Source organism: Xenopus laevis, chromosome 6L (assembly GCF_017654675.1).
Source record: "Xenopus laevis strain J_2021 chromosome 6L, Xenopus_laevis_v10.1, whole genome shotgun sequence".
In the NCBI taxonomy this organism is placed as follows: domain Eukaryota; kingdom Metazoa; phylum Chordata; class Amphibia; order Anura; family Pipidae; genus Xenopus; species Xenopus laevis.
Genome location: NC_054381.1, coordinates 76,538,357 through 76,565,940, shown reverse-complemented (window position 1 = coordinate 76,565,940; position 27,584 = coordinate 76,538,357). Strand labels below are relative to the sequence as shown.

Below are 27,584 nucleotides of genomic sequence, written 5' to 3'. Positions count from 1 at the left end.
GTCTGGTAGGGTCTGTCGGCTCCGTAGTGTAGGTTTTAATGCTGCTTTAACAGGATATTTGCGGGGTCTCTGGCAGAGCTGCTGTAAAAACGTGCGCTCACATCAGCGGTCAGACCACGCACCCATCCATGCCCCTTTTAATATTGCTACAGCCAAGTTTATCTTCTTCGATGACTCCAAGGTCCTTTACCATTATGGAATTGCCTAGTGCAGTCCCATTTAGAGTATAAGTGGCTTGCATATTTTTACATCCCAGGAGCATGACTTTACATTTATCAACATTGAATCTCATCTCCCACTTAGCTGCCAGATTGCCAGTTTGTCAAGACCCCGCTGCAAGGATGCCACATCCTGGATGGAATTAATTGGGCTGGATAGTTTTGTGTCATCTGCAAACACTGATACATTACTTACAATACCCTCCCCTAAGTCATTAATGAACAAGTTAAATAAAAGTGGACCCAATACAGAGCCCTGAGGGACCCCACTAAGAAATAGAGAATTTGGACCCCTCTACTTGGACCCCACACCAAATAGAGAATGTACCATTAACAACCACCCTCATTAAGCCTAAAAGCCCTTAATTTAGAAAGTAATTTGTGGGGCACTGTATCAAGCGCTTTGGCAAAATACAAATAAATCACGGATTAAAAACATACCATATCAAAATTAAGTAAAATATTTGTTTGGGTGAAAACTGTTGATTGTCTTTACAGTTTGTCAGTTTATATGCAAGTTGATATTGGTTGCTGTGTTTATGAGTACCTTTTTCAGTTGAAAAAACATGTAAATAACAAATAATTCCACCTTATTCTAACACAGTCAGTTTCTAACCAGGAGTAGGCCCACCGCCTGTCTCCCCAAAAACAGAGAACATTTAGAAAACAAACAAAATCCCAAACCTTGTGGTGATTTCAATCCTCAGGCAGCTTTCGTGTGACATTCCCTAGACTGGAGCTCCCCATTCTGGCTTGAGCTGCCTTTTAATTATCCCGTAGCTCTCTGAGCTAGAAAAGCCGAATTTCTGAGTTTAAAAACGCTTAAAGTTACCAGGAGCAGCTTTTTTGCTGCCCTGGTAACTTCTGGGAAACTGCTACCTGAGGCAAGGTGCTCACCTTGCCTCATAGCAGAAATGCCCCTGGGGCTGCATAGAGTTGCCCAAACAGTAGACGCATGGTTGTCAAATCTGCAGTTTAGGGGGCTGTCCTGTGACAATAGCTAGACAATAGCTACAATATCAACATCACTTTTGAGTCTAAATAATTTATGCAATGATGAAAACAATAGGTTTGAGAAAATTACACAGTAATCAGGTTTAACACATTTATTAGTTAATTGAGAACATTTGTAACAATCAGGAAAGTTTTTATTAACAGGTGAAAAACTGTACTGTTGTGAATCCTGTTGCAATCAACCCCACAATGTTTTGTAGAAAATTGTAACAGAAGGCTAATTTATCAAGTGAAATGCACAAATTACAAAAATTTATACAAATGACCATGTTTTACACCTACAAAACAAGATTTGTTTTGTGATTTTTTTGTAACTATGAATTGTGCAACTTATGAATGTAAACTCTAATTACCTTCTCCTTTGGTTTTAAACATGCTTTGCATGCAGTTTACCAGTTTGTTTTAGTGTGTATGCCAACATGTTTGCCATTAATGTGTGATTTATTTTATGCAAGTCAGTGTTGTGTTGGTGTGGGTAAGGGTGCAAGGAAGCAAGATGTTGCACCTATTATAGAGTTCTGCATTAACATTCGCCAAATCTTCATATGTAACACAATATAGTAAGAATATCAGCTATTGACTTCTGAGATGCACTTGTATTGCTGTTGTGTTTAACATGGATCTATTACCATTAATTAAAAAAAAAAACCAGAGATAAATGCAAATGTAGATTACTCCTTAGTGGACATCAATCCAATTTAATAACTAAACAAGTATAACATTTTCAACATCATTCCCCAAGGCTATCATGAGTTTTTCAGTTTTCCGGTTTCTTGTAAGTATTTCATCAAGCTAGGTATATCAATACCTATGGAAAGAAAAGACAATAAGATTCACTATTTATGCATGACAATCTACTACTTTGCAATACTTCTTAATCAGATGTGAAACTACCATACAGCAGACCCTTTGGTTAAACAGGCTTTAACTTGGCCACATGCTGAAAACAAGCAGGCAGGTAACAGTGACTGTAAGAAGTTTTTTTTAGCACTGCTTCAACTGGAATAGCTACTCTTGTGGATACACAGCAAGCTATTAAAACAAACTATAGCTGTGTTTTCTGAGGTAAACACAACACCTTTATCAGGACAGGGCAACTATTATATTTTAATTAATTTTAAAAATGCTAGTTTTTTAGTGTTACTTTTCTTTAAACATTGTGGCAGAAAATGTAAAGTTTGTTGATACCTTTTATTGGCTAACTGAATAAGTAACAATTGCAAGCTTTCGGAGCACCCAGGCCCCTTCTTCAGGCAAACTACAAATGAAAGGCACATCATGTGTGCTCCGAAAACTTGCAATTGTTACTTATTCAGTTAGCCAATAAAAGGTATCACCAAACTTTACATGTAAACTACTTAAACAATGTGGCAACAGCCTAGAAAGTTCATTTTTCAAATTCCACTCACTACCAGACTAGAATATGAATAGTAGAGTTCTGCATAGAAAGAGGAGTATTGAAAAGTTGCAATAATAATACATTTGTAGCCTTACAGAGCATTTCTATTTTTGATGTGGTCAGTGACCTCCATTTGAAAGCTGTAACGAGTCAGAAGAAGGCAAAATAATTACATAACTATAAGAAATAAACAATGAAGACCAACTGAAAGTTGCTTAGAATTGGCCATTCTATTCTTACTAAAAGTTAACTTAAAGATGAACCTCCCCTTTAATGCAACAATTAACATTCTGATTTAAATTGTAGCATTAAAAACAATAATGAAGTTTGTGTCCAGAAATAATAGTGACATCTACATAGATAGTGCATTATTAAATATCTTGCATAATTATTTTTAAATGTCATATCTTCATTCCATTTTAAACTCTTGTACTGAACAAACTTTCGTATAAGCGAATAGATAATTGTACATAAAGTTCCTCTGTAGATGTGTACATTTTGTTTATACATCATAGGTCACCCATGTTTTTCATCAGATAGTCAATACAATGCAAATGCAAAAATATGATAGAAGTTATCTAACCTGTCTGATCGACTTAATAAGCAATCGCCAATTGTATGAAAATTGTGGGGACCATTATTCAGAGCCCACACACACAGTCCAAAAATTGTACCAAACTTTGTTTTGTATAATTATATTGGCTCTTGTATGGTCATATTAAGGATTAAATAAATGATTTCTGAACTGTATAGTGTCCAACCTCTGATCTACATTTTAGAATCCAGTCTGGTTCCTGAAAGTCTGGTTTGTGCACTGCCCCCAAAGCTGCCCATACTCACACGCACTTTCGTATGATAATATGTGCATTTATGACCGCAGATGCTGACCAATACATATTGGGGACTTCATGATAAAGTCACTGGTGGGTTGTTTCCCAGTTTCCCCAGTTTTCTCTGGGGACCAAGGTCCTCAAATGGGATCTGCCCCCTTAAACAGGGACCAATGGGAACCATAGCTCAATGGCAGCATGTTGCAACTGGCAATAGCAAATAGCGCTTCTTGCTCCTATAAATATTATTACCTTTGAAAGCAGGATTTGTAGCAGCAATTTTCTGGAACACACCAACCACCTCAGATGCTTCCATATTCTTGATACTGTTAAAAAATACCTCAGTGGCATCATTTGTAGGGGGAACTGATTGTGGATTTGAAGATGTTTCTCTAAATACACTGGAAGACGAGGTTAAGGGGGAAGATACGGTCTTGTCTGCTTTTAGGTGAAAAGAAATAAGCGATTAAGCTCAGTATTAGAAACTAGAGCAAAGACTAAGGTGCTTGCAAGGGACATGATTATTCCATACAACTACATTATAGACAGCAACATTATAGCAGGGAACTTTTTTACCAGATCAAAAAAAACAGAGCTCACATCTTTTGGTTGAGAACCTGAACTTTCATTTGAAGTGGTGAGGGCAGTGAGGTTGTAAAACCTTCATTTGATGTGATGGCAGTATGCCTAGGTGTAGGGTGTATATTTTGTTTGGGTAAGATAACAGTAGCCATACAGAGGCTGATTTAAAAGCTACACCTAATAGACTAGTAGGCTGAAGTGGTAACTACTGCATAGTTTTTGCCATTCACATGAATGATTTAAACCCTTGTGTATTCTGACGTGTGTATGTTTGCTTCAATTGGTATAATAATTAATACTCAAAAATCCCTTTAGGGCGATGGTACACAAGGAGATTAGTCGCCCGCAATAAATGTCCTATTCTGGGGGCGAATAATCTCCTCCACATGCTTCCCCACTGGAAGGGGGGTAGGAAGGAAGGTGAAAAAGGAAGGTGGAAAATACACCACATTTTAACATTGGAAGGCATATTTATCGAAATTTGAATATCTGAATTTCGAGTTTTTTTTTAAATTTGAATAAACACATTTTACCAAACTGGCATGCTTGATTACTTATTAAAAAAAATTGAATTTTAAAAACTTGATCGAATAAGACATGAAAAAAAGCTCAAATTCATTCATTTTCAATGGATCTACCAACTCTAAAAAAAATTTAATAAATTTTGCCTAGGACTTCTAAATTAACTTTAAATGTCAAAGCTTTACATTTTGAGTTCTTTAGGTTTTTTTTTTTTATAAAAATTTTTTTTATTATTGACTGGTGAAGTTATTTTGTGAAAAAAAAAGTCAAAAACAAAAAAAAAATTATATTGTTCCATATATAGTCAATGCGACTGAAAATCATGTTTTAATAAACGGGGGGGGGCTTGGCTAAGACAGTTCTATGAAAACTTGGCAGCTTTTACTACTTTGCATCAATACACGGTTTATTTGTATTTTGTTTGATAAATCAGAATTTCAGAGTTTTTTCTCTAATCAGGTTAAAATATCCTCAAATCTGCCCCTAAGTGTAACAGATTTTAATCAACTACAATGCAGAATGTGAAGCCTACTATTTCACTGATATGTGGAAGATCCTTGTTAAACCACATCAGTTTGTTTAGCTTAGCTCCCTGAATATTTTTCTAAACCATGTTACCTTCAGTTTTCTTGTTTTTATGATGCTATTCACCTCGCTTTGTTCTTTTTATATAGCAGATGAATTGCTTCATATTGATAAGTAAATGCTTTAAAATTTGTATGAGAACCTACAAAAACTCAATTATTTGTATTTTACCTGAGGGTTTCTTGGAGTGTTCTTGATTACTTTTGTCTGAAGATGGTTGGGAAGCCTATATTAAAACAAAATATAACTTTATTAAATGAAGCTACACTGTAAGGACAAATACAAGACACTAAGAGGCATGTTCAGTAACGTTTTAGATAAATATAACGTGATATTTTTCATACCAACCAATATCACGAGTGATACATATCGCTAGTATTAGTAAACACACCCCTAATTTGCATAACTAAAGCATTCCAAGTACATGTTATACTCTAATTTATACTATAATATAATTTATACTATAATAATTTAGTTCTAAATGACAAGCATATTTTAACTAGCAGGGTTTATGTAGACCAAAACGTTGATCTCGATTGGTGTCTTTTTTTCAACCTAAATTATTATATTACTATTCCTTAAGTAATCTCAGTTATATATTATTTTTAAATAAGATAACTCACAAATCATTAATTATTTTTAAATTTCATGTATGCTTAAGAAAAAAATAGAGAATTTTACTTACCTACTTGACGTAAATTCCTTTTCTTCTAGTCCCGACATGTCAGTACACATGGGCATTGCCCCTCCCAGACCTGGAGGTAGGACCTATAACATAGCCAATCAAAATGAATCATGACCTATAAGACCACATGACTTCCTCCTCACCACAGTTATACTTTTGCCATAGCAGTACAGTAACCAAAATAAATAATTGGGATGGGAAACCCTGTACTGACATGTCAGGACTAGAAGAAAAGGAATTTACGTCAAGTAGGTAAGTAAAATTCTCTATTTCTTCTACGTCCCTCCATGTCAGTACACATGGGATCTACCAAGCCATGCCCGAAAACAAGCGGTGGGAATAACCAACATAAGGCAAAAACCAAACTGATGCTAAGGAGGCCCTGAGAAAAGGCCAGCATCACATCCATCCAACAGTGGAGCTGATAAAATGTATATCTCCTGAAAAAGGTAGATAAAAGGCACAAGAACATGAACAACATGTCCTAGGACATGGTAAACGATTGACAACAAGAGCTACAAAACCAACCACTAAATTACAGAGACTGGCACTTGAGGATCAAGCATTGCAGATTAAGAATAACCATATTCTGCTTAAAAAGGTTCCCTCAGTGACTAGAGGGATACCTGCAATATGGTTATCTGACAAAACCCCACCTAGGGAAGAACAAAAATCCAGCAACTGTTAAAAGAAAAGGTGTCGTAGGACACAACCAGAATGATGGCAATAGCCATCTCAGAACTAAAACACCCTAGAAACCACCAGGAAATCAATCAAATCAGTAACTAAACACAACTTGGATGCATCTATCACCAGTGCTAGAGAAAAACACGATCCTCAGCAATAGCAAGTGGCCCTAAAAAGACTTGGACCACATTAGCCTAGTCCTGCATTTTAATGGAAGCAGCTCAAACCAGTGCTGACCAGAGTCAACTCCACACCAGAGATCAGCCCAAGATCCACCAACTCCATGCTAATAATACCTAATGAAGACTGAACTAAATGAACACCAACTCTGGGTTATCCTAAATCAGCATATCATTGTAACCATTGTAGAGCCATGCTGGTACAGCCCAGTAGCTCCACCAACAACCAAATCTAAACTGGGCATACAACAGCACAAGGATAAAGCTGCTGAACCAACCAATGTGACTTAAGGCCATCTACCAGTAAGATTTGCTGTTGCCCCAACCAACTGCTACACAAGCAAGCAATGGGACCCAAGCCAATAACAGTTCTAGAAAAACACCCACAAAAGCTGAGGCCACTACATCTCAAGCTGCACAATGCTACAGTTTATGCAAAAACTGAACCAAACCTGTGACCAAACACAGAAGCTACTGAATCCAATAGGCTACTGAACCAGCCAACAGCTGGGGTCACAAACCAAAATCTGGCATGCCAGAAGTTTATAGCCTACAAACACTGGTACCAACGAGCAATGATGCACAATCCACTGGCAGAGAGCCAGCCACCATACATGCAAACCAGTGGTGGACCAGCCAGCTATTATGTATTCCAACATAGATGTGCAAGGCCATAGTCACACTAGCAGGCCAAGATGCCCGTCAGCTAAGTGTATGCAAAACACCAGAGTGGAATTCTAACACACAAGCAATAGTACATAAGCCAGCTATTGTGAATGCCACCCTTGGGGACAAGGTCACCAACTGCACTGGCACCTAACACAAAAGTCAATTTCCATACATGCAACAACGGAGCACAAGCCAGTTGTTGAACTTGCAAAACCCTGGTCCACAAGCCAGCCCTGGTCCACAAGCCAGCCAATTGATAATAAGCAGTGGCATACAAGACCAAAAACAATGCATGAAAGGCAGAAGCAAAGGTTAGCTGTAAGCAAACAACATATGACCAACCTCAGCTGCTGAATACCAATCAGCAACAAAATTAGCTATGGGCTGTGAAACTCAGAGCAAACACCAGCTGATGGGACAACGCATGTTAGATCCAACCAAATAGTCAATTATGCCTACTGCTGGTGTAACCAGAACCATGCCTGCAAGGATTGTAGACAAGACAAAACCAATGGCTGTTGTCCTGCCAAGGATTGCCGCAAGGCAAACAGACATGCCCACCAAGGGCTACAGCAAGAATAGTAACCATGCCTATCAGTGGCCACAGCCTGGCTGGTGGCCTATGCACCATAGGTCACAGCAAAGACTGGTAGCCACAAGCCCCCAAGGACTATAATAAAAACTAGCGGGCACCTTAGCCAAGGGCCACAGAAAAGGCCAACAGCCCAAGAACCCTGGTAAAAGGCAAGCAAGTACCTAAATTAAGGGCCATGAAAACAGGTCCGCAGCCATAATAACCCTGGTAAAAGGACAACCAAACAATGTGCCAAGGGTAAAAGACCACATGAGCCAAATGCTCATTCAACAGGCCAGCAGAACAAGGGCCCTTGTAAAAGGCCAGCAGACCCAGGAGCCGAGGGCCAAGGTAAAAAGCCATGGACCAAAACAAGGGCTCTAACCCAAGCTAAGGGCCACAATGAAAGCCAGAGGCCACACAAACACAGGCGAGATGCCCGAGGCCACACAAAGGGCCATAGACTACAAGCTGGCTTCAAGCATGTTAAGGTGCCAATAGACATAACAGTAAGTGCCCTTCAATCTACCAACAATTAAAGAAGGGAAACCTACAGTCACAAAGAAGGGAAACCTACAGTCACAAGAAGGGAAACCTACAGTCACAAAAACTCAGTAGATGTAGTATAACTACAACTGAGCACCCAACAAAACCACCAGACGGGAATCCTATATACTAACCGAAGGCCTATCTATGTCCCGAGTGGAGGGGAGGCAGATGCGCACGCAACTTCGGTTAGGATCTATGAGATGCGCGCGCAACTTCAGCCGAAAGACATAGATGCGGCCTTCGATTAGCAGATGTGCTGGAAGGTTAGGATCAGAACAGGTTAGGATCGGGGAGGCAGATGCGCTGGAAGGTTAGGATCTAGGGAGGCAGATGCGCTCACCGTCTCCTTCTGCCTCCCGCCGCCTCTTCTTTCCTGCTCACTCAGGCGGCGACCGCTGGAAGGTTAGGATCTAGGGAGGCAGATGCGCTCACCGTCACACTAGGGGAACCGGTTGCGTACCTGCACGAAAGTCTGTATAAGCGTCGGCCATCTTGCTACTCCTCTGCGACTTTGTCATCCGCCCACTGCCAAATCCGCCCACTAAAGTCTGTATAAGCGTCGGCCATCTTGCTACTCCTCTCCGCGTTTGTCATCCGCCCACTAAAGTCTGTATAAGCATCGGCCATCTTGCTACTCCTTTGCAAGTTTGTCTAATGGCGGCGCTAGCGTCACTCTAGGAGGGGAACCGGTTGCGTACCTGCACGAAAGTCTGTATAAGCGTCGGCCATCTTGCTACTCCTCTGCGACTTTGTCATCCGCCCACTGCCAAATCCGCCCACTAAAGTCTGTATAAGCGTCGGCCATCTTGCTACTCCTCTGCGAGTTTGTCATCCGCCCACTAAAGTCTGTATAAGCGTCGGCCATCTTGCTACTCCTTTGCAAGTTTGTCTAATGGCGGCGCTAGCGTCACTCTAGGAGGGGAACCGGTTGCGTACCTGCGTGGGTGGCCATTTTTAGCAAAACGGGCTATATTATCTCCAAAAAATATTGATGTTGACATGATAAACAACCAAGTGATTGCATTACTTCCTGGACAAAGCTGTGTCTTTCTGAGTACTGACTGTATTGATTCTGAAGACGAAAGTGAGAAACTTAACTTCCCATTAGAATATTTAAACACTATCAACAATGCTGGATTACCACAACACAATCTTATACTCAAAGTAGGAACAATAGTCATGCTGTTAAGAAACCTTAAGGGTAGGGGCACACGGCGCGATTTCGCCGCGATTCTGCGCTAAGCGAGTTGTCGCTGCGTTTTTTAAGCCGAAATAGCTTTGCTAACTTTGGCGCTGGCGTCAATGCAAATCGCGGCAAAATCGCTGCGCTAATTCACACGCGGCGATTCGTTTTCTATTGTCGTCCGAAGTTGCCTCGCTGAGCGTTTCCGGGCGACAGTAGAAAAAGAATCGCCGCGTGTGAATTAGCGCAGCGATTTCGCCGCGATTTGCATTGACGCCAGCGCCAAAGTTAGCAAAGCTATTTCGGCTTAAAAAACGCAGCGACAACTCGCCCAGCGCAGAATCGCGGCGAAATCGCGCCGTGTGCCCCTACCCTAACACTAAGCAAGGTTTATGTAACGGTACACGGTTGGTTGTGAAGAGCATGAGACAAAATGTTATCAAGGCAGAAGTGCTTACAGGATCCCATAGCGGTGATACTGTTTTGATTCCCAGAATTGACCTTACCAGTTCTGACCAGGAATTACCTTTTAAACTTAAACGACGACAATTCCCCATTAAGGCTGCATTTGCCATGACAATCAACAAATCACAAGGACAAACATTGGATAAAGTCGGCATTTACCTATCTGAGCCTGTGTTTGGTCATGGTCAACTTTATGTTGCATTTTCAAGAGTGCAGCGTTCATCTGATGTTAAAGTCAAGATTTTAAGTACAGCTCACCAGGGAGAACTCATTCAAGGACAGGAGAACATTTTCACAAAAAATGTTGTTTATAAAGAAATTTTTCAGTAACACTTTACTACCAATAAACTCAAAATTTAAGAATTCTAATAGCAGATAGGTAATAACAAGCAATAGGCACAGATTCACTCTACATCCCCACAAATTAGCGTCGCCAGTTGCTGCCTGGGGATGCCGAGTGAATCAGCACCCATCGCATTTTGCTGCCTCACTGTTGTTACCATTCTTTCATTAACGATTCTTTAGAGAATCGGGGGTTTACTGGTAGAATGTCTAAGAGAAGGCCTACATCAAACAAAAAGACGCCATATAAATTGGAGCACTGCCTGTTAAGTGTGGAAACATCATAGGAAAAAATGGGGCACAATGCTGCTACAGCGGAACAAACCCCTAGCCGGTCCTGGAAATACCAGGTGTAATAAGAGCACACTTGCCTACTGTGTCTGCACAGAGAACTCAGGTTCACAAACCTAAGACCTCAGATGACATCAATACAAGAAGTCAGAGGAACACAGGCACCTAACCAGATAATATGCGGTAGACAGTAGGAAAAATCCAGTCAGATCCTTGGTGGCAGACTGCTTCTTAGGAGCAGACTCAGGGGCGTAACTACAGAGGAAGCTGCGGCTGCAGGTTGGCCCAAAAGGTATAGGGACCCGTGAGGCCCAAATAAAGAGCAATTTCAATATGTATTGGTAAAAAAGCACAACCTCTGGATATGTTAGGGGCCCTAAAATGAATTTGCTGTGGGGCCCAATGACTCAGGTTACAGCACTGAGCAGACTCAATGTAAGGAAGGAAGGGGCTACCATACTGCTTCAGCAGTGCAAGCCTCCAGCCAACCCTGCAAGCACCCAGTGTAATAAAAGGCAAATATAACCTCTGTGTCTGCACAGAGGACAATAGAAACAACAGTAGCAAACTGAGGAGTATCTGCACCTTACCTGATAGCAATGAAAATTCCGCAGGATGGAAACTTCAGCTAGAACCCTAATAGCTTTCAGGTGAGGGACATAATTAGCTTATTAAAATGCAGACTTCCCAGTGTAATGAATGTTTCAAACACACCGTGGATACTGATACTTACCAGATTCAGGTACCACCCTGCTTCAGCAGAGATTCACCAGCCAGTACTGAAAGTACCTTGTGTAACTGCATTTTGCACAGAGGACTCCAGCTCAACTCACAACATACGACTTCATATAATATAAGAAGTCAAAGGAACACAGGCAGCTTACCAGATAGCTCAGACTTGTCAGCAGGAATATCCAGTCCAGTGGAACACTGCTTGTTAAGAGCAGACTCATAAGAAAGGAAGGAGGTGCCATACTGCTTGAGCAGTATGGCACTCCTGGAAGTGCCTTAGGCACATGAGCCAATATAACCTCTGTGTCTGCCAAGAGAATGCAGGTTTACCCATACAAAACTTAAAATATTAAACAGCAATAGCAAAGGGGCCAAAAGTAACACCTGCACCTTACCAGTTCGTGACTAGTTAGCTGGATTGAACTCCAGCCAAAGCCCTGATAGCTTTCAGCTGAGGGACATATTAAGCTTATTAACGTGCAGACTTCCCATTGAAATTAATGTTTCAAACACACAATGGATACTGAGAAATCAAACTTACCGGATTCAGGTACCACACTGCTTAGGCAGATGGATTCACCAGCCAGTACTTAAGTACCCTGTGTAACAAGAGCCACTACTGTAGCCAATACTGCATTTTGCACAGAGGACGCCAAATCACAACAAAAGACTTCAGATAATACAAGAAGTCAGAGGAACACAGGCACCTTACCAGATAGCTCAGGCTTGTCAGCAGGAATATCCAGACAGGTGGAACACTGCTTGTTAAGAGCAGACTCATAAAAAGGAAGGAGGTGCCATACTGCTTGAGCAGTACAACCTCTAGCCCAGAGATCCCCAACCTTTAGGACCCGTGAGCAACATTCAGAAGTAAAAGGAGCTGGGGAGCAACACAAGCATGAAAAAATTTACTAGGTGCCAAAATAAGGGCTGTGATAGCCCCTATGTGGATTGTCAACCTACATTGAGGCTCTGTTTGGCACTGCACTTGGTTTTTATACAACCAAAACTTGCCTCCAAACCTGGAATTTAAAAGTAAGCACCTGCTTGGAGGCCACTAGGAGCAACATCGAAGGGGTTGGAGAGCAACATGTTGCTCGTGAGCTACTGGTTGGGGGATCACTGCTCTAGCCCTTCCTGGAGGTGCCTTAGTAACATGAGCCAATATAACTTCTGTGTCTGCACAGAGGATGCAGGTTCACCCCTACAAGGCTTAAAATATTAAACAGCAATAGCAACGGGGCTGAAGGCACACCTGCACCTTATCAGATAGTGACTAATTAGCTGGATGGAAACTCCAGCCAAAGCCCCAATAGTTCTCAGCTGAGGGACATAATTAGCATGCAGACTTCCCAGTGCACTGAGCATTTTTTAAAAAACACATAGTGAAGAATCATACTCACCTGCTTCAGGCTATTATAACTAGCCCATATGCATACCCATGGCCCTTTTGCAGAAGTTCTGTAGAGTTCTGTAAATCCTCACATAACTCAAAAGAAAAGGGGAGTCCAAAAAGCTCACAGGTAACAATGTGGAAAGCCCACACCTGTATGTATCTGTTCCCAAAAAAGCACTAGATTGAATCTTGTGTCTCGCTGGGCATATAGCAGGGGAGCTATTTTAGCACAGGGCTAGGACCATGGGTATGCCCACACCTGCACTTCTTCCCAATAAGCAATAATTTACAGATTATGCGTCTTGAGGCATCAGGTAAATTCTTCTCCATTACCTGGGAATCATCCCTCTGTGTCCACACAGAGGAAAAATAAACAAAAAATACAAAAGAACAAAAACTGTGTTTCATTTCTCTCAAAATTCACCAAAAAATAAAAAGTGAGGAGGGAGATCCTACCTCCCTGTCCAGTAGGACAAAAAATAACTGTGGTGAGGAGGAAGTCATGTGGTCTTATAGGTCATGATTCATTTTGGCTATGTTATAGGTCCTACCTCCAGGTCTGGGAGGGGCAATGCCCATGTGTACTGAAAATGGAGGGACGTAGAAGAATATATAATTTTATCATTTTCTCTGGAAATAAATGTTCAACAAAACACCCCACTGAAAGGGACAGGAATATCTTCTCTGCTCTTGCTGGTGTTTAAGCAATACTATTTTTTTTCAGATGCTGGACTAAAAGCAACAGATGCAGGGGTATGATTCCGATGCATGAAAGCAATACTTTGGAAATTTTGGGTATTGTGAAAGAAAATCCACTATTGCTTTTTACAGACCTAACACCAGAAATTCTGAATATGAACAGTGCAAGATGTTGCTACTGGTAAACAGGATAAACACATTTATATTTCATAAATTTTAAATATAAATAAGAACAATTGTAAAACATAAAAAATAGGAATCGACCAAAGAAAGCCTTTGTTGTGATGTACCATTTGAAAACAAACTAGTTTTGTAAATGTGAAGACACTCATTTATATTATTTATGTATTTTATCTTTTTGGTAGTACCCTACTTAATAGTAATTTCATGTATAAAGTTTGCCTCAGTTTGCTTTTGGCAATTATACAGTATATAGGGCATTATCAATCTACAGATATATCACTATACCTTCATTTTTTTCTCTTGCTCTTGATAACTCACAAGTGCTGTGGTAAAGTTCTTTGCGATTTTGCAAATAAAGGAGGCATCTTCATCATTATGTATTTCAAACATTTTCTAAATGAAAGAAGAAAAGAGAATGATAATTATATGATAATATAATGATAATTATCTAAGAATGAGAGTGGCAGTTTACATAAAACAACTGGGTCACACCAACATAGCATGCTAGGATAATGTCCCTCTTTTATGAGTAAAATAAAAAAAATATATCTAATTACAGATATATATAGTTTATGTCTACTTTTTATTGTACAAATGTTGTAAAACCATAACCAGGTATCAGTTATTCTTACAGCCTTATTGTTTATAAATGATGTGTCCAACTTGTCGTGAATCTGACAGTGTAGCAAAAGCTGGCACATATCGAAACTCTGAACTGGTTGGTGTGTATTAGTGATGTGCGGGCCGACCCGAGGCCCGTGGGTCGGGTGGGTTTGGACCGACCCCTGGACAAAATGCACGGGTCGCAGGCGGGTCGAGCTCTTCTCCTGCTCTCCCCGCCCGCCACCTAGCACTGCCGGCTTCCGGCGCCAGAATTGATAGACATCCTGCCCCCCTTTTGTAACGTCTATAAAAAAAGGGGAGCAGCGGGCCTGGGTCGGATGAAGGTAGGGAGCAGGGGGGTTAGGGTTTGGTGCGGGTCCAGAAATTCTCGACCCGCACATCACTAGCGTGTATGGAGTAGACTGACTCTCAGAGCACCCTGGGAGGCAGTGGCTTTAATACGAGTGGTGGGGGGAGTGCAAGGAAGGAAAGGTTTTAGTTATAGGGAATCCAATTATTAGAAAGGTGGATAGGGTAATCTGCCGTAAGGACCCTTCATGCCTAACAGTCTGCTGCTTGCCTAGGGTTCTAGAGTTCGGCATGTGGTGGAAAGAGTGTCAGATTATTGGGAGGGGCTGGGGAAGACCCGTGGTCTTGGTACACATAGGTATCAATGACAAAGTTAGAGGAGGTGGTGAAGTTCTTAAGAACGATTAAAAAAACTAGGCATGAAGTTAGAAGGCAAGGACTTCCAAGGTAATTTTCTTAGAGATATTACCTGTGCCACGAGCAATGCTAATAAAACAGCGGGAGATTAATACGTGGCTGAGAGATTGGTGTAGGGAGGAGAGTTTTGAGAGAACTGGCTACAGGCTCTTTGCTAGGGATGGGCGGCGCCTCAATGATGACAATGCAGCTGTTTTGGGGGAGAGGATGACTAGAAGGTTGGAGGAGATTTTAAACTAGGTGTGGGAGGGTCGGAGACAGGTTAGATGAGATAGTGGGCAAAGGAAGGGAAAATGGGGGGGGAAGAGATTTGGTTGGGGGTACTGTTAAGGATAGGGAGGACCACATGTTATTTGTTCAATATGGTACCAGAATTAAATGTATGTTTACAAGGAGTCTGACTGGTAAAATGGGAGCGCTGGAGATGCTGGTGCTGGAAGGAAATTGTGATGTGAATGTGTGACCGAAACATGGCTGAATGAGTCGCATGACTGAGCATTTAATATCAGCAGCTATACTTTGTTTCTTAGGGACAGAGGCAATAGAAAAGAAGGAGGGGGCATGACTTTGTTAGACAGGACTTAAAAGCTTATATAAAAGAGGAAGTTATGTTAGAAAATAAGGCGGCAGACGTTTTATGGGTGGAATTCTTCACCAATTGTCCAGCAAAGTAATTATAGAGGTATGTTACAGACCACAGATTTACCCCGTTTCACAGCGCAGATAGATCAAAGGAATCACAAGAGACGGTATTGTTCACTTTTCTTGCGGCTTTATTTGGCACATCTTAGTGAGTTTCTAGCAGTGGGTTGGTGGGGAAAACCTACGCGTTTCGTGCCCTCTTTCCAGGCACTTCGTCAGGGTCAAACGCGTAGGTTTTCCTCACCAACCCACTGCTAGAAACTCACTAAGATGTGCCAAGCCGCAAGAAAAGTGAACAATACCGTCTCTTGTGATTCCTTCGATCTGCGCCGTGAAACGGGGTAAATCTGTGCACTGAAGTTACCTCCTCAACGAAGTGAGGAGGATCCCGCGAAAGCTGCGACCGAAGAGAGAGACGCTTCATTGAGAAGGGTGAGCTCCGATTTAATATCTAGACCTGTTTCTGATGCTTATTCGTATGTTACAGACCCCCTAATGTAAGTGAGGAGGAGGCTAAGCTCGTGATGCAAACAGAAAAGGCTGTTAGTTTGGGTAAAGTAATGATAATGGGGGATTTCAATTACCCAGATATTGACTGGAGCAACAATGCTGCCAGATCAGTTAATGGGAACAAGTTTATAAACTTGTTGCATGACAATTTTATGGCACAGGCTGTTGAGAAGCCAACCCGGAAAAATGCTATTCTGGATCTACTGATCTCAAATGACCAAGAATTTATAATAACAAATGTGCAAGTCATTGAATCACTGGCTAATAGTGACCATAATGTTATATCATTCAATGTCTGGTGCAAAAAAACAAATATACACTGGGTATACAAAAAACATGAATTTCAGAAAAGAAAATTTTAGTGCCTTGGGGCTGCCCTTCCGAGCATTGATTGGGGCATTATGTTTTCAGCTAAAAACACAGAACAGAAATGGTTGTCATTTAAAATAATATTAAATCATTACTGTTCTCAATTTATTCCCTTGAGGAGTAAATGTAGAAGCACTAAGAATCACCCTATGTGGCTTAATATAGAAGTAAAGAAGTTAATAGGAAAGAAGAGAAAGGCATTTAAAAACTACAAGTCTGTTGGGACAGAACTGCATTTAATGAATATAAACACTATAAGAAATGTTGTAAACCAGCAATCCAGAAGGCAAAGTAAGGAAATGAAGAGTGCATTGCGGCTAAGACTAACCCCCAAACATTTTAAAAGTATATTAATAGTAAAAAGATGCGGGTTGAGAGTGTTGCTCCCTTAAATAATGGTACCAGTATGTTTGCAACAGATACAGAAAAGGCAGATGTGCTAAATCAGTTCTTTTCTGCAGTGTATACAATAGAGGAGTCTGAGTTCCCAGACTCGCTTCATAGCTGCACTGATTGCTCAACTCAATATAGTCAGTGGCCGACTCAGGAAATGATTCATAAAGCTTTAAAAAAAAAAATACTGTAAACAAGGCTCCAGTGCCTGATGACATACACACCTGGGTTCTGAGATAGCTTAGTTCAGTTTTAGACCAGCCCCTATTTCTGATTCTCTCAGATTCGTTTTCATCTGGTATGGTACTTATGGATTTGAGAAATCCCATTAAAAAAGGGATTACGATCTTAGCCATTCTGAGCTTGAGGTGGCATTGGTTCATCCAGGAAGAGATAGCTACTAGGCAGTCTGCTATCTGGGTTTGAACATCAGGTGTTAGTTAGGGAGTGCTAAATATATTTGAATGTCATCGGCATAGAGGTGATATTTAAGACCAAATGATGATATAAGGTCTCCTAAAGAGAGCGTGTACAAGTAGAACAACAGAGGACCAAGTACAGAACCCTGAGGCACCCCCACATTAAGATGAACAGGAGGAGAGTATTTGTTTGCATAAGTAACAGAGAAGGAGCGGTCAGAAAGGTAGGAGGAGAACCAGGATGCAGCCTGATCACGGATACCAATTGAATGGAGAACTTGCATTAGAAGAGAATGGTTAACAGTATCAAAAGCAGAAGATAAGTCCAGGAGAATGAGAATAGAGTAATGCCCTCTGGCCTTAGCAGTCTGGAGATCATTTGCAATCCTACATAAGGCAGTCTCAGTGGAGTGTGTAGGTCGAAAACCAGACTGCATAGGGTCAAGCAGATTATTGGTGCTTAGTAATACGGGAGAAGACGAGACGTTCCAGCAGTTTAGAGGCTAGCGGTAAGAGAGAGACAGGACGGTAGTTAGACAAACAGGATGGGTCCAGTGTAGCCTTTTTCAGAATGGGCTTGACACAGTTTGAATAATGAGGGGAAGGTACCAGAACTTAGTGAGGAATTGAATATATGAGTAAGTCCTTAAGTGAGGACAGGACCACACGATTTTAATAGAGGTGATGGCATACGATCAAGTGAGCAAGTTGTTGATGGAGAGGATAGGAGAAGTTTTGAGACGTCCAGCTCAGATATACAATCAAAAAGAGTTGAAAATAGAAATAGAAGCTTTAGAGGGAATGAGAAAAAAAGTTAAGGTTGAACTTGATGGACATGTGTCTTTTTTCAACCTAACTTACTATGTTACTATGTTGCATTAGATTAATAACTACTGTAGACAGGGCTGCTATCAAAAATCATGGGTCTTGTACGACAAAATTTTCCGCCCCACCACAACCTCCATTCACAAATCCACCCACCCCACAGTAAAAAAAACAAAAAAACAATTGTGGCCAGGGCCCTCCCTCATGTTAATAATAATTAAAAAAAAAAAGACACTAGACAGGACCCCCCCTAAAAATATTAAAAAATAAAATAAAAAAATATTGGTGGCCAGAGCCCTACCACATGTTCACATATAAAAATAATTGTGGCCACCCCCACCAAAAGTTAAAAAAAAAATGGTGGCCAGGTCATACAATACCAGGGACCACGCTTTCATTTATGGAGGGCCATGCTGCTCTTATTGGCAGGGCCCCCCTGCTGTCAGTGAGCTGCCGACTTTGGAAGGGCGGGAGCACAGGTGGCTGCATCTTCTGCCCAGTAACACCATTCTCTTGCCTATTCCCTTATTAGTCACTGATGTTTAATTCCTGGTAATGCTGCATGAGGATTGGATGAGCTGGAGGAGCAATGCCTGAGCAGCGCAACTGGGATTTGCATTCTCTTCCTTTAATGGTCACATAAGTTTGTTACTGTCTATAAGATGCAGTCACCTGTGCTCCTGCCCTCCCGTCTGAAGTCAGCAGCTCATTGAAAGCAGGGGGACTTGGCTAATCAAGTAAGTGCAGCACGGCCGGGCTAACATTCTCCCCTGTTCCCCCCTGATGGCGGCCCTGACTGTAGAGTCCAAAAGTTCTGCGTGAACCACAAACTGTGCTTATTGCATTCTTTAAAAAAAAAAAAAAAGGCTACAACATTTTGAATAACAGTGAATATAAGCCTGCACTCTTCACAGGCTTGTTAATCAGATTTTAATATTGCCAAGTTCAGTGGGAATGGTTTCTTTGTAAGAGGTCTTGCCAAATGAAGAGGAAAGGAGGTATGGCCTTTCTCCCCCAAAGATAATATTCTCTTTTTTCACTTAGTTAGGGCTGACGCATGGGCATTGCCTTGACTTTGTACAAACTTTGTAACTAAAAGTGTCTCTTTTTACAAAATGTTACATTTAAGTTTTGCAAATTAAGTTTTCCATGGCCACTATATATTGAAGTGCTGGGGTTAAGTGTATAGTAAGTATTACAAGCCACACCTACATGCACCCAATAAAAAGGGATGAGCTGTATTCTAGTGTGCTTCTGTATTATGGGGAGGTGGCTCTCTCCTCAATGCCTGCTCTCCCAACCCAAGTCTAATGGTTTCTTTGGAAGAGATCATGCCAAATAAAGAGATGGTCTTTCTCCCCCAAAATATAATATTCTGTTTTTTCACTTAGTTAGGACTGACGTATGGACACTGCCTTGACGGGGAGCTTATGCATACGTTGTATAAACTTTGTAACTAAAAGTGTCTCTTTTTACTCTCTTCAGTACCTCTTGGAGCACATGGCAAACATGGCATCAGTTCTATCACTTCTAATCCAGATGGTCTCATCAGAATTTTGTAAAAGCATCTCCTGTACCACATCAATGCCCTGATCCGTAGGGGTGACCATATATAAAGTGGAAACACCCATTGTAGCCAAGATGGTATTTGGAAGTAGAGGAGTGGCTTGTTTAATTTTACGTAGTAAATCACCCGTATTCCTAACATGGGTAACAACTTTCCAAACAATTGGCTAAAGATAAAAATCCACATAAATGGCCAAAGATTGAAGAACAGAGGTCCATGCGCTGACAATCGGTTGACCGGGTCTTGTGAATTTTAGAGAGTGTGTACAAGATAGGGCACACCAGTTGTCTTTGCGTAAGAAATGTACATGTAGATTCAGAAATAAACTTTTGTGTGAGAGCAAATTGTAAAACAGAATCTACCTTTTGTTTAAAGCCAACAGTAGGATCTTTATCACATTTATGATACACCTCATTATCACTGAGTTGGCTTAAAATATGATTCCTGTATTGCACATAATCAAGGACAACCACCTGTCTGGGAATAAGAAGACCAGGGATCACTTAAGCTGAAAAGATAATCAACGTTTATTTATAATTAACATGAGCTCTGTGGATTCTGTACTCAGAATGACAAGACAAAATTTATATACCCTCTGATGTACCAACTCTGTGTAAATGGTATGTAAAGGAGTATTTGGGAGTGATAGGGAGTACAATCTATGTGAAATTACCTGTTATGAGAAAAATAGGAGTGGCTGGAGGAGCACTCAGAAATAGCACTCCTAGGTACAAGAGAATATTAAACAGTACATATTATCGGAAAAGAACGCACTTCAGATGTTACACAGTTGATGGGCAACTTTAAACAGTTTCTAAAAGTGCCTGAGGGGCACTTTGAAACCGTCCTGTCCACTAAGGGGGGCACAAATCTGCGGGCAAAGTTTGTCTGGTATAACTTTCCCTCCACACGCCGCACCACCCTTATCGGCTGGACATATAACCCGTTGACGGTTCTTAGCAAATTAATTTATTGCAGCCCTCTCTGTTTATGTAAGACTAGACATTAAGCCCGTTAAATTAACGGGCGCTAGAACTCGCCAGAGACGGTCCGTGGGGCACATGCGCAGTAGTGCAATCCCACGGACACAGGGACTGGATGCAGAGACACTTCAACTTTATAGGATAGGATTATATAGGATCCCTAGCTATATGCCAGGACCCAAAGATTGCCAGTCTGGGCCTGGATTAAATTTAATATATAGCAACTGCCCAATATACATTCTTTACAAACAATGGATTTAAATCTATGTATAAACAGAGTTGACTGAGTTGCTATTAAAGGCCGTTTTTGCCTGTATTCAGTCTCTACACTACTTTCTAGAAACAATGTAACAGAGGTCAGCTGACTGGCACAACTGTAAGAGAACTGACTGAAGTCTACGGAAGCAGCATAAAGGTTTTTGGCTAGAGGGGAGGAGAGAGAGAGGAGCGTTTGTTGGGCAGGGCCTCTATTGAGTCAAAAGTTGCTTGTGACTGGATTGAGCTCTCGCGCCGCTACTGCTGGACTGAACCACGGGCACAGCCTTCCCCAATCCTGCGCCTGGTCAGGTATTCCTCCTCCCTACCCCCAGTGTTTGTGTAGTCCAGGCCCAGTGCGGTGTGCAGGCCCAAACGGGAAGGCGGTGCCTTTGCTTCCTCCTCCTACTTCCAGTGTGCGGGAGCTGAGAAGTTACTGTCCCATCTTGCGACGCAAAGTAAGAGTTCGCTGTGCAAACGTCATGCTCCCTTGGTTTATTGTCGGTTTCCTTTACAGAAAATGGCACGGGAGCCATGCTTTAGCGCTAAGCCCACTGCAGGGGCCACGGACCATTAAAAGAAGGCCCCGTCCTTAGTTAGACTGCGGCCGCCTTTGGTGAAAGATGGAATCGGCGGTGATACGGTCGAGCGCGGATATCCTCCGCAAGAACCCGCAGCAGGACTTCGAGCTCGTCCAACGGGTTGGCAGCGGCACCTATGGGGATGTGTATCCTACAGATCCTGTCTCTGCGTCCAGTCCCTGTGTCGGTCCGTGGGGCACATGCGCAGTAGCGGGACTGGACGCAGAGACACTTGAAGATTATTATATAGGATATATATAGTATATTTTTCAATTAAAAAAATGGCTTGAATGACTTGTTAATTAAGATACAGTAGGAGAAGCATCCCTATAAGCAGGTTTAGAAAGTGCAACACATCAGATGTGGATATGTTATGTATAATGAGTTATCACCATGACATGTTTAATCATACAAAGCCTTTAGTAAGTAAATATATGTATGATACACTGCTCCACCAACAACGCGTTTTGTGACATGTATGATGGGATGATGAATCAGCAACAGCAGGGGCTGCCATACAGCAGAGCTTCTCTGCGACACCCTTTAATGGATCAGCCCCATGACTGCCCCGAGTGATCACTCTTTCTAATAATAACAGTGACCAGATCTGCCCTTACCTGCCAGAGCCAGCCCCGGCCCGGAAGTCAGGAGGGTGAAAGTAACATTCAGGTCGGGCCACTGCCTGGAATTCGTATTCCCCCAAGCACGGGAATGGTTTGTTCCCCTACTGCTCTTTGGAGTTCGGCGGTCCCAGGAAGATTAGTCGCTGAGCCTGTGAATGCAGATTACCCGAGCACGTGACTCTGCGGCTCCGCCAATGGGAAGAGAAGAGGAGGCAAAATCAGCTTTACTCTGGATACAGAACAGGGAGGGACGATTTGTTGTGTCTGTACAAACTGGGCAGCGCGTGTATATAGAAAGTTACACAGCACATGATGCCTTTGTGAGGTTCAGCAGATATGGCAACCGTATGTCTCTACAGGATGTTCCTGCCTCTCCTTATTCCTCAATATTCCTTGTCCACAATTGAAGTTTTTGTTTTAGCGGAATGACACCGAGCTGTGCTCTGATAGGCTGCTGCCCAGAGTGGCGGTGACACGCTGTGATAGGCTGGAATACTTGCCCTTGCCAATCTCACACATGCGCAGTAGCGCAATCCCACAGACACAGGGACTGGACGCAGAGACACTTGGACTTTATTATATAGGATTGTTCCTATATACAGTATATACGGGTTTAAAGGAGAACTAAAGTCAAAATACAAATACAGCTCAAAGTACTGGGCAGTATGTTAAGATCTGCTTACCAGAAGCGTATCTCCAACTTAGTTTCCTTGTAAAATTAATCTGAAATTGAATTCCAAATTATTGCCAAGTAGATTGAAAGTATATCACGCCAGTCTCTTAATAAAAATCCCCATCTCAGGGCATGCACATGCGCACAACCATGCCTCCGTGCCCTGGGCATGCGCAGATAAATTTCCCTGTGCAAGAAGCTATACGAGTCACATGACACCCAAACGACATTACTATCTATGCTTGGTCCGTTCTAACAGCCTATTTAAACGTTGTGCTTGTAACATCGTTGGTTAAACACACAAATAAATGAAATACTGATTACAGACCTCAGTCAGACAAAACACGCAGCCTTTCCTCCCCCTTCCTCCCCTGTTCGCAACACTTGTACGCTGAGCGAGAGAGCTTCTGTAACCATAGAGACGCAATCTCTCTAAACTCCCGCTCCGCTTACAAGATAGTTTTGCGAACAGGGGAGGAAGGGGGAGGAAAGGCTGCGTGTTTTGTCTGACTGAGGTCTGTAATCAGTATTTCATTTATTTGTGTGTTTAACCAACGATGTTACAAGCACAGGGAAGGCAGTGAGGATATAATTGTAATGGGGAAGTGACGTATAGGGTTAAGAACATGGCGCCCTCAAAGTTATTGAAATGTTGATAAGTTTGGAATGTGAGCAGAGCTTTTAAAAGGCACACAGACATAATCTAACCCAGCGTTTCAGGACAGGGGGTAATTGGCAACATTTTGGGATAGTTTGCTAATTTTACCTTTCCTTCTCCTTTAAGGGACTCTCAGTAATAAGCGTGTGAACACTGCAATAGACTTAGGTGTCTTAGGTGTGTGCTCCTAATTACTTTGTGCATGGAACGGAGTGGTAGCTACATTGGTATCAACTCTGAAATACTCGAAGTTTCATTGTTCTTTTAAAGAGGTGAATATCAATCATCAAATTAAGTGAATTAGTACATGTAGTGAGTACAAATAAGCTTTTAGCCAAAACTTTTAATTCAGGAGAGCCAAGATCACAAGAGCTCAAATTAATTACTACTTCCTTCGGAGGCACCCAATGTTTGCAGAACAGTCTGTAACCCCCCCAGTCTCCCACATATTTATATATGTGCCAAAATGAGCATAAAATATATTTCGTTTACAAGAGCAGGGGCTACATTGGACCCCATACTGGTCCCAATTATTGGAATATAGTAAGAAAGCTCAAATGTAGTTGAGGGTAGTTTTAAGTGGATGTCCACCTTTACAAGACATGCTATTAAATAACCATTTTCTTCATAAAAACATATTTTTGTAATTTACTATCAATGAAAAAATGCATTGTTTGAAAGTTAGTGTATCACAGCCTTACACATTTTGGAACATTGCTGCATGATTAAACAGTGTACAAGCGTTTCCTTTCATGGTCATTTGATACAAGTGATCTGGCTGAATTGCCTCTAATGGTAGCAGCCAATCGGATCAAATGCATGTAAATGAACATGAAGAGGAAGAATTGGGCTGCAGACTCTACAAGATCATGACTAAGCCAGGGTGTTGGCGATCCCATGCTGAGTGGGGGAGTGGGCATCTGTGGGTTTGCAGAAATGCTGTGTAACAAGGTATCTAATGTAAAAACTATGCATATTTTTTTAATGACAATAAATTGCAAATATGCAAATATGTATGTTTTATATGAAGAAAGGCTAACATCCCATTTAACATCAAAAAGTTCAAGGAGAAATAAATTCTGTATTGGGCTGTGTATGTTTAGGGTACAGCTTAAAAATTTTTTGTTTTGTTTCAACTCCAAGGTCAGTTGAAATGAAGGTACATAGTGAAGATACATCATGTTGGGGGGTAGACAGTAGTTTACATTTATGACTAAAGGTTGTAGAATAGAGAATCTAAAACTTGCTTTATGTAGGGTGTTCAGAATGGTTCAAACAAGTGGTTTTGTGTGAGAAAGGTTAATGTTTATTCAGAAATAACAAAGGTCTACAGGTATGGGACCTGTTATCCAGAATGCTTGGGACCTGTGATTTTCCAGATAAGGGATCAAGTTTTCAAAGTGATTTTTCAGTCAATGCAGAAGTCAATGGCAGAGGTCCCATGAACCGTTTGAAGAAGTTAATAGCCTTCATTATGTTTGAGGTTCTTTTGGTGGGTTTCTCTCGAGAAAAAGGTGTTTTCGGGTTGTTACGTTTTTTCTTAAATAAGAAACCATTCGAGTTGAGAGTTCATTTGAGGTTTTAAAAAGTTTACATAACTCTAAAATTTGATAAATAAACCCCAAATGTTTAGAACTTGAATTGTTGAGCGCACTGCTGGTTATTAATATTTTGAGCTTTAACTTGCACGAAGACATTGATTTTTGTGGAAACTGGGAGTCCACCTCTATGCTTGTTTTTACATGCTGGAGTAGGGTTCAACATCTTAAAAGGTTGAAATTACCTCAGAAATCACCTGCAGTACTAAACATTCAGTCAAGAACAACATAGTTCTAAATGTGAAAATAACACCCAAGCAGGAAAAATAGGAGGGAAATCCATCATATATGCCTGGAAGATAAGAGCTGAATAGCTAAGGTAGTAGTGAAAGAACTGTGTTGGCTGTTTCCGCATGCATAGAAATATGTATATTGAACTGAGATGGCTGTCAAGATAATTAAAATACATAAATATAAAAAACAAAAACATTACAATAAAAAGATACATTCATTGGTTTTAAAATAAAACTTTAAATGGAAGAACAATTTTTTTGCAAAGCACACTGTAAATATGATTACACCAAAATCATGACCATATTCCTTTAAAGGGATACTGTCATGGGAAAAAATTTTTTTTCAAAATGAATCAGTTAATAGTGATGCTCCAGCAGAATTCCGCACTGAAATCCATTTCTCAAAAGAGCAAACAGATTTTTTTATATTCAATTTTGAAATCTGACATGGGGCTGGACATTTTGTCAATTTCCCAGCTGCCCCTGGTCTTATTTCAGTCCTTCTGAAGTGGTGTCAGTGGGAGCTTATCTTGATACCTGCCTATTGTTCAATTGACAGGCTCAGCAGACAAGGCTCTATTTACATTACAGCAGCTTGTAGGAGGGAGGGGTAATGACATCACTCCAACTTGCAGTGCAGCAGTAAAGTGTGACTGAAGTTTATCAGAGCACAAGTCACATGACCTGAGGACAGCTGGGAAATGTCAAAATGTCTAGCCCCACAGCAAATTTTAAAATTAGATATAAAAAAATCCATTTCTTGTTTTGAAAAACGGATTTCAATGCAGGATTCTGCTGTAGTAGCACTATTAACTGATACATTTTGTAAAAAAACATGTTTTTCCATGACAGTATCCCTTTAATGATTCAAGTAAATATGCAAGTGCATGTAATTTTGAAACAGGGTTTTTTTGTTACAAAGTTATGATCATAATATTGATAAGCCACCATACCACGTCAAGGTAAAACCCCACATGGTGGTCCTTAACTTATTTACCTCTAATCATAGTAAAAAAGGAATTTTACCTCTCTGTTTAGTAACAATTCTTTGTGTAAACATCTCCTGTGCCTTGGTTTCAGACTGTGTGCCAAGCAGTTGGCAGGGGAGGATTTAGTACACAGTTTGAAACCAAGGCACAGGAGATGTTTACATAAAGAATTGTTACATATATTTTCCAACAAGGGGTACTTTATTTATTATAATACACAAGTTTTAGCGAGTCATGTGACCAAAATGACATCACTACTCACCGTTCATAACTGATGACATCACTAGTCACCGTTTATAAGGATATCATTTACAAAATATTCATGGCTTTTGTGTATTATGAATATATATTGTTTTACAATACGAAAATTGTGATGTTGTATGATTATACAAAAAAAGCAGGATAGAATTATCCTTTAGGGGTGGTGGCAGACATGGCTACTGGGGGAGATTAATTGTCCGAAGAAGAAGCGATTTGTTGCTCCCCCAGTAGCCAGGTCTGCCACCACCCTAAAACTGAGAAAACATTACCTTACCAAATAATCAAGAAAATCTGCATTGTTTTGAAATTCTTGTGCAATCAAGTCATCTTTTTTCTGTGTAAATAAAAAAATAAAAGAAACTGGTAAAATTACTTAATCTTCAACAGATAAATCCTACTCACAGTGATTTAGTGATTTTCTGCTATAACTGTGTTTTCTGCATACACATTGTGAATATTCCATTGTCATTTTCTCATAGGTCTACCAACAGGAATTAGATCACTGGGCTGCCCAAACTATTTTCTATCCATCTCAAGTCATTTGTACAATTAGCATTTAGATTATAATTTTATTTGCATGAAACCATGCATGTCTTTTAGACAATTCAGGTTTTTTTTTTTTACTCCACTTCAAGATAGTTAAATATTTCTCTTTTGACAAAACACAGACAAGTCATCACCTGGCTTCTATACGAAGGGTTAATAACAGGATGCCAATCTGCTCAGTGTTAGTAAAACCCTAGAGCAGTGCAGCCCAACTTCTGTGGTACATAAGGCCGGAATTTTTCTGATAATGGAAGCCAGTGTTGAACACTGCCTCTCTTTAAAGGAACAGTTCAGTGTGAAAATAAAAACGGTGTAAATAGATAGGCTGTGTAAAATAAAAAATGTT

At 40.9% G+C, this 27,584-nt stretch overlaps 1 protein-coding gene across 10 annotated transcripts in view; it reads right to left on the bottom strand.

Annotated features, from left to right (window-relative positions):
- Nucleotides 1–1,309: 1,309 nt before the first annotated feature.
- Nucleotides 1,310–27,584, bottom strand: part of LOC108719050 — a 48,122-nt gene continuing 21,847 nt past the window's right edge. For 5 of the 10 annotated variants that reach the window (XM_018267652.2, XM_018267654.2, XM_018267651.2 and 2 more), the window contains 4 exons: nucleotides 14,070–14,177; nucleotides 5,322–5,376; nucleotides 3,714–3,902; nucleotides 1,310–2,040 (listed from right to left, as the gene is read on the bottom strand). In XM_018267652.2, coding sequence (XP_018123141.1) covers nucleotides 1,979–2,040; nucleotides 3,714–3,902; nucleotides 5,322–5,376; nucleotides 14,070–14,177 — 414 coding nt within the window. In that variant the 3' untranslated portion in view covers nucleotides 1,310–1,978. Of the gene's footprint in view, nucleotides 2,041–3,713; nucleotides 3,903–5,321; nucleotides 5,377–14,069; nucleotides 14,178–26,966; nucleotides 27,027–27,584 lie in introns of all 10 variants that reach the window. The other 5 variants (XM_018267649.2, XM_018267647.2, XM_018267653.2 and 2 more) reach the window with 2 other exon arrangements.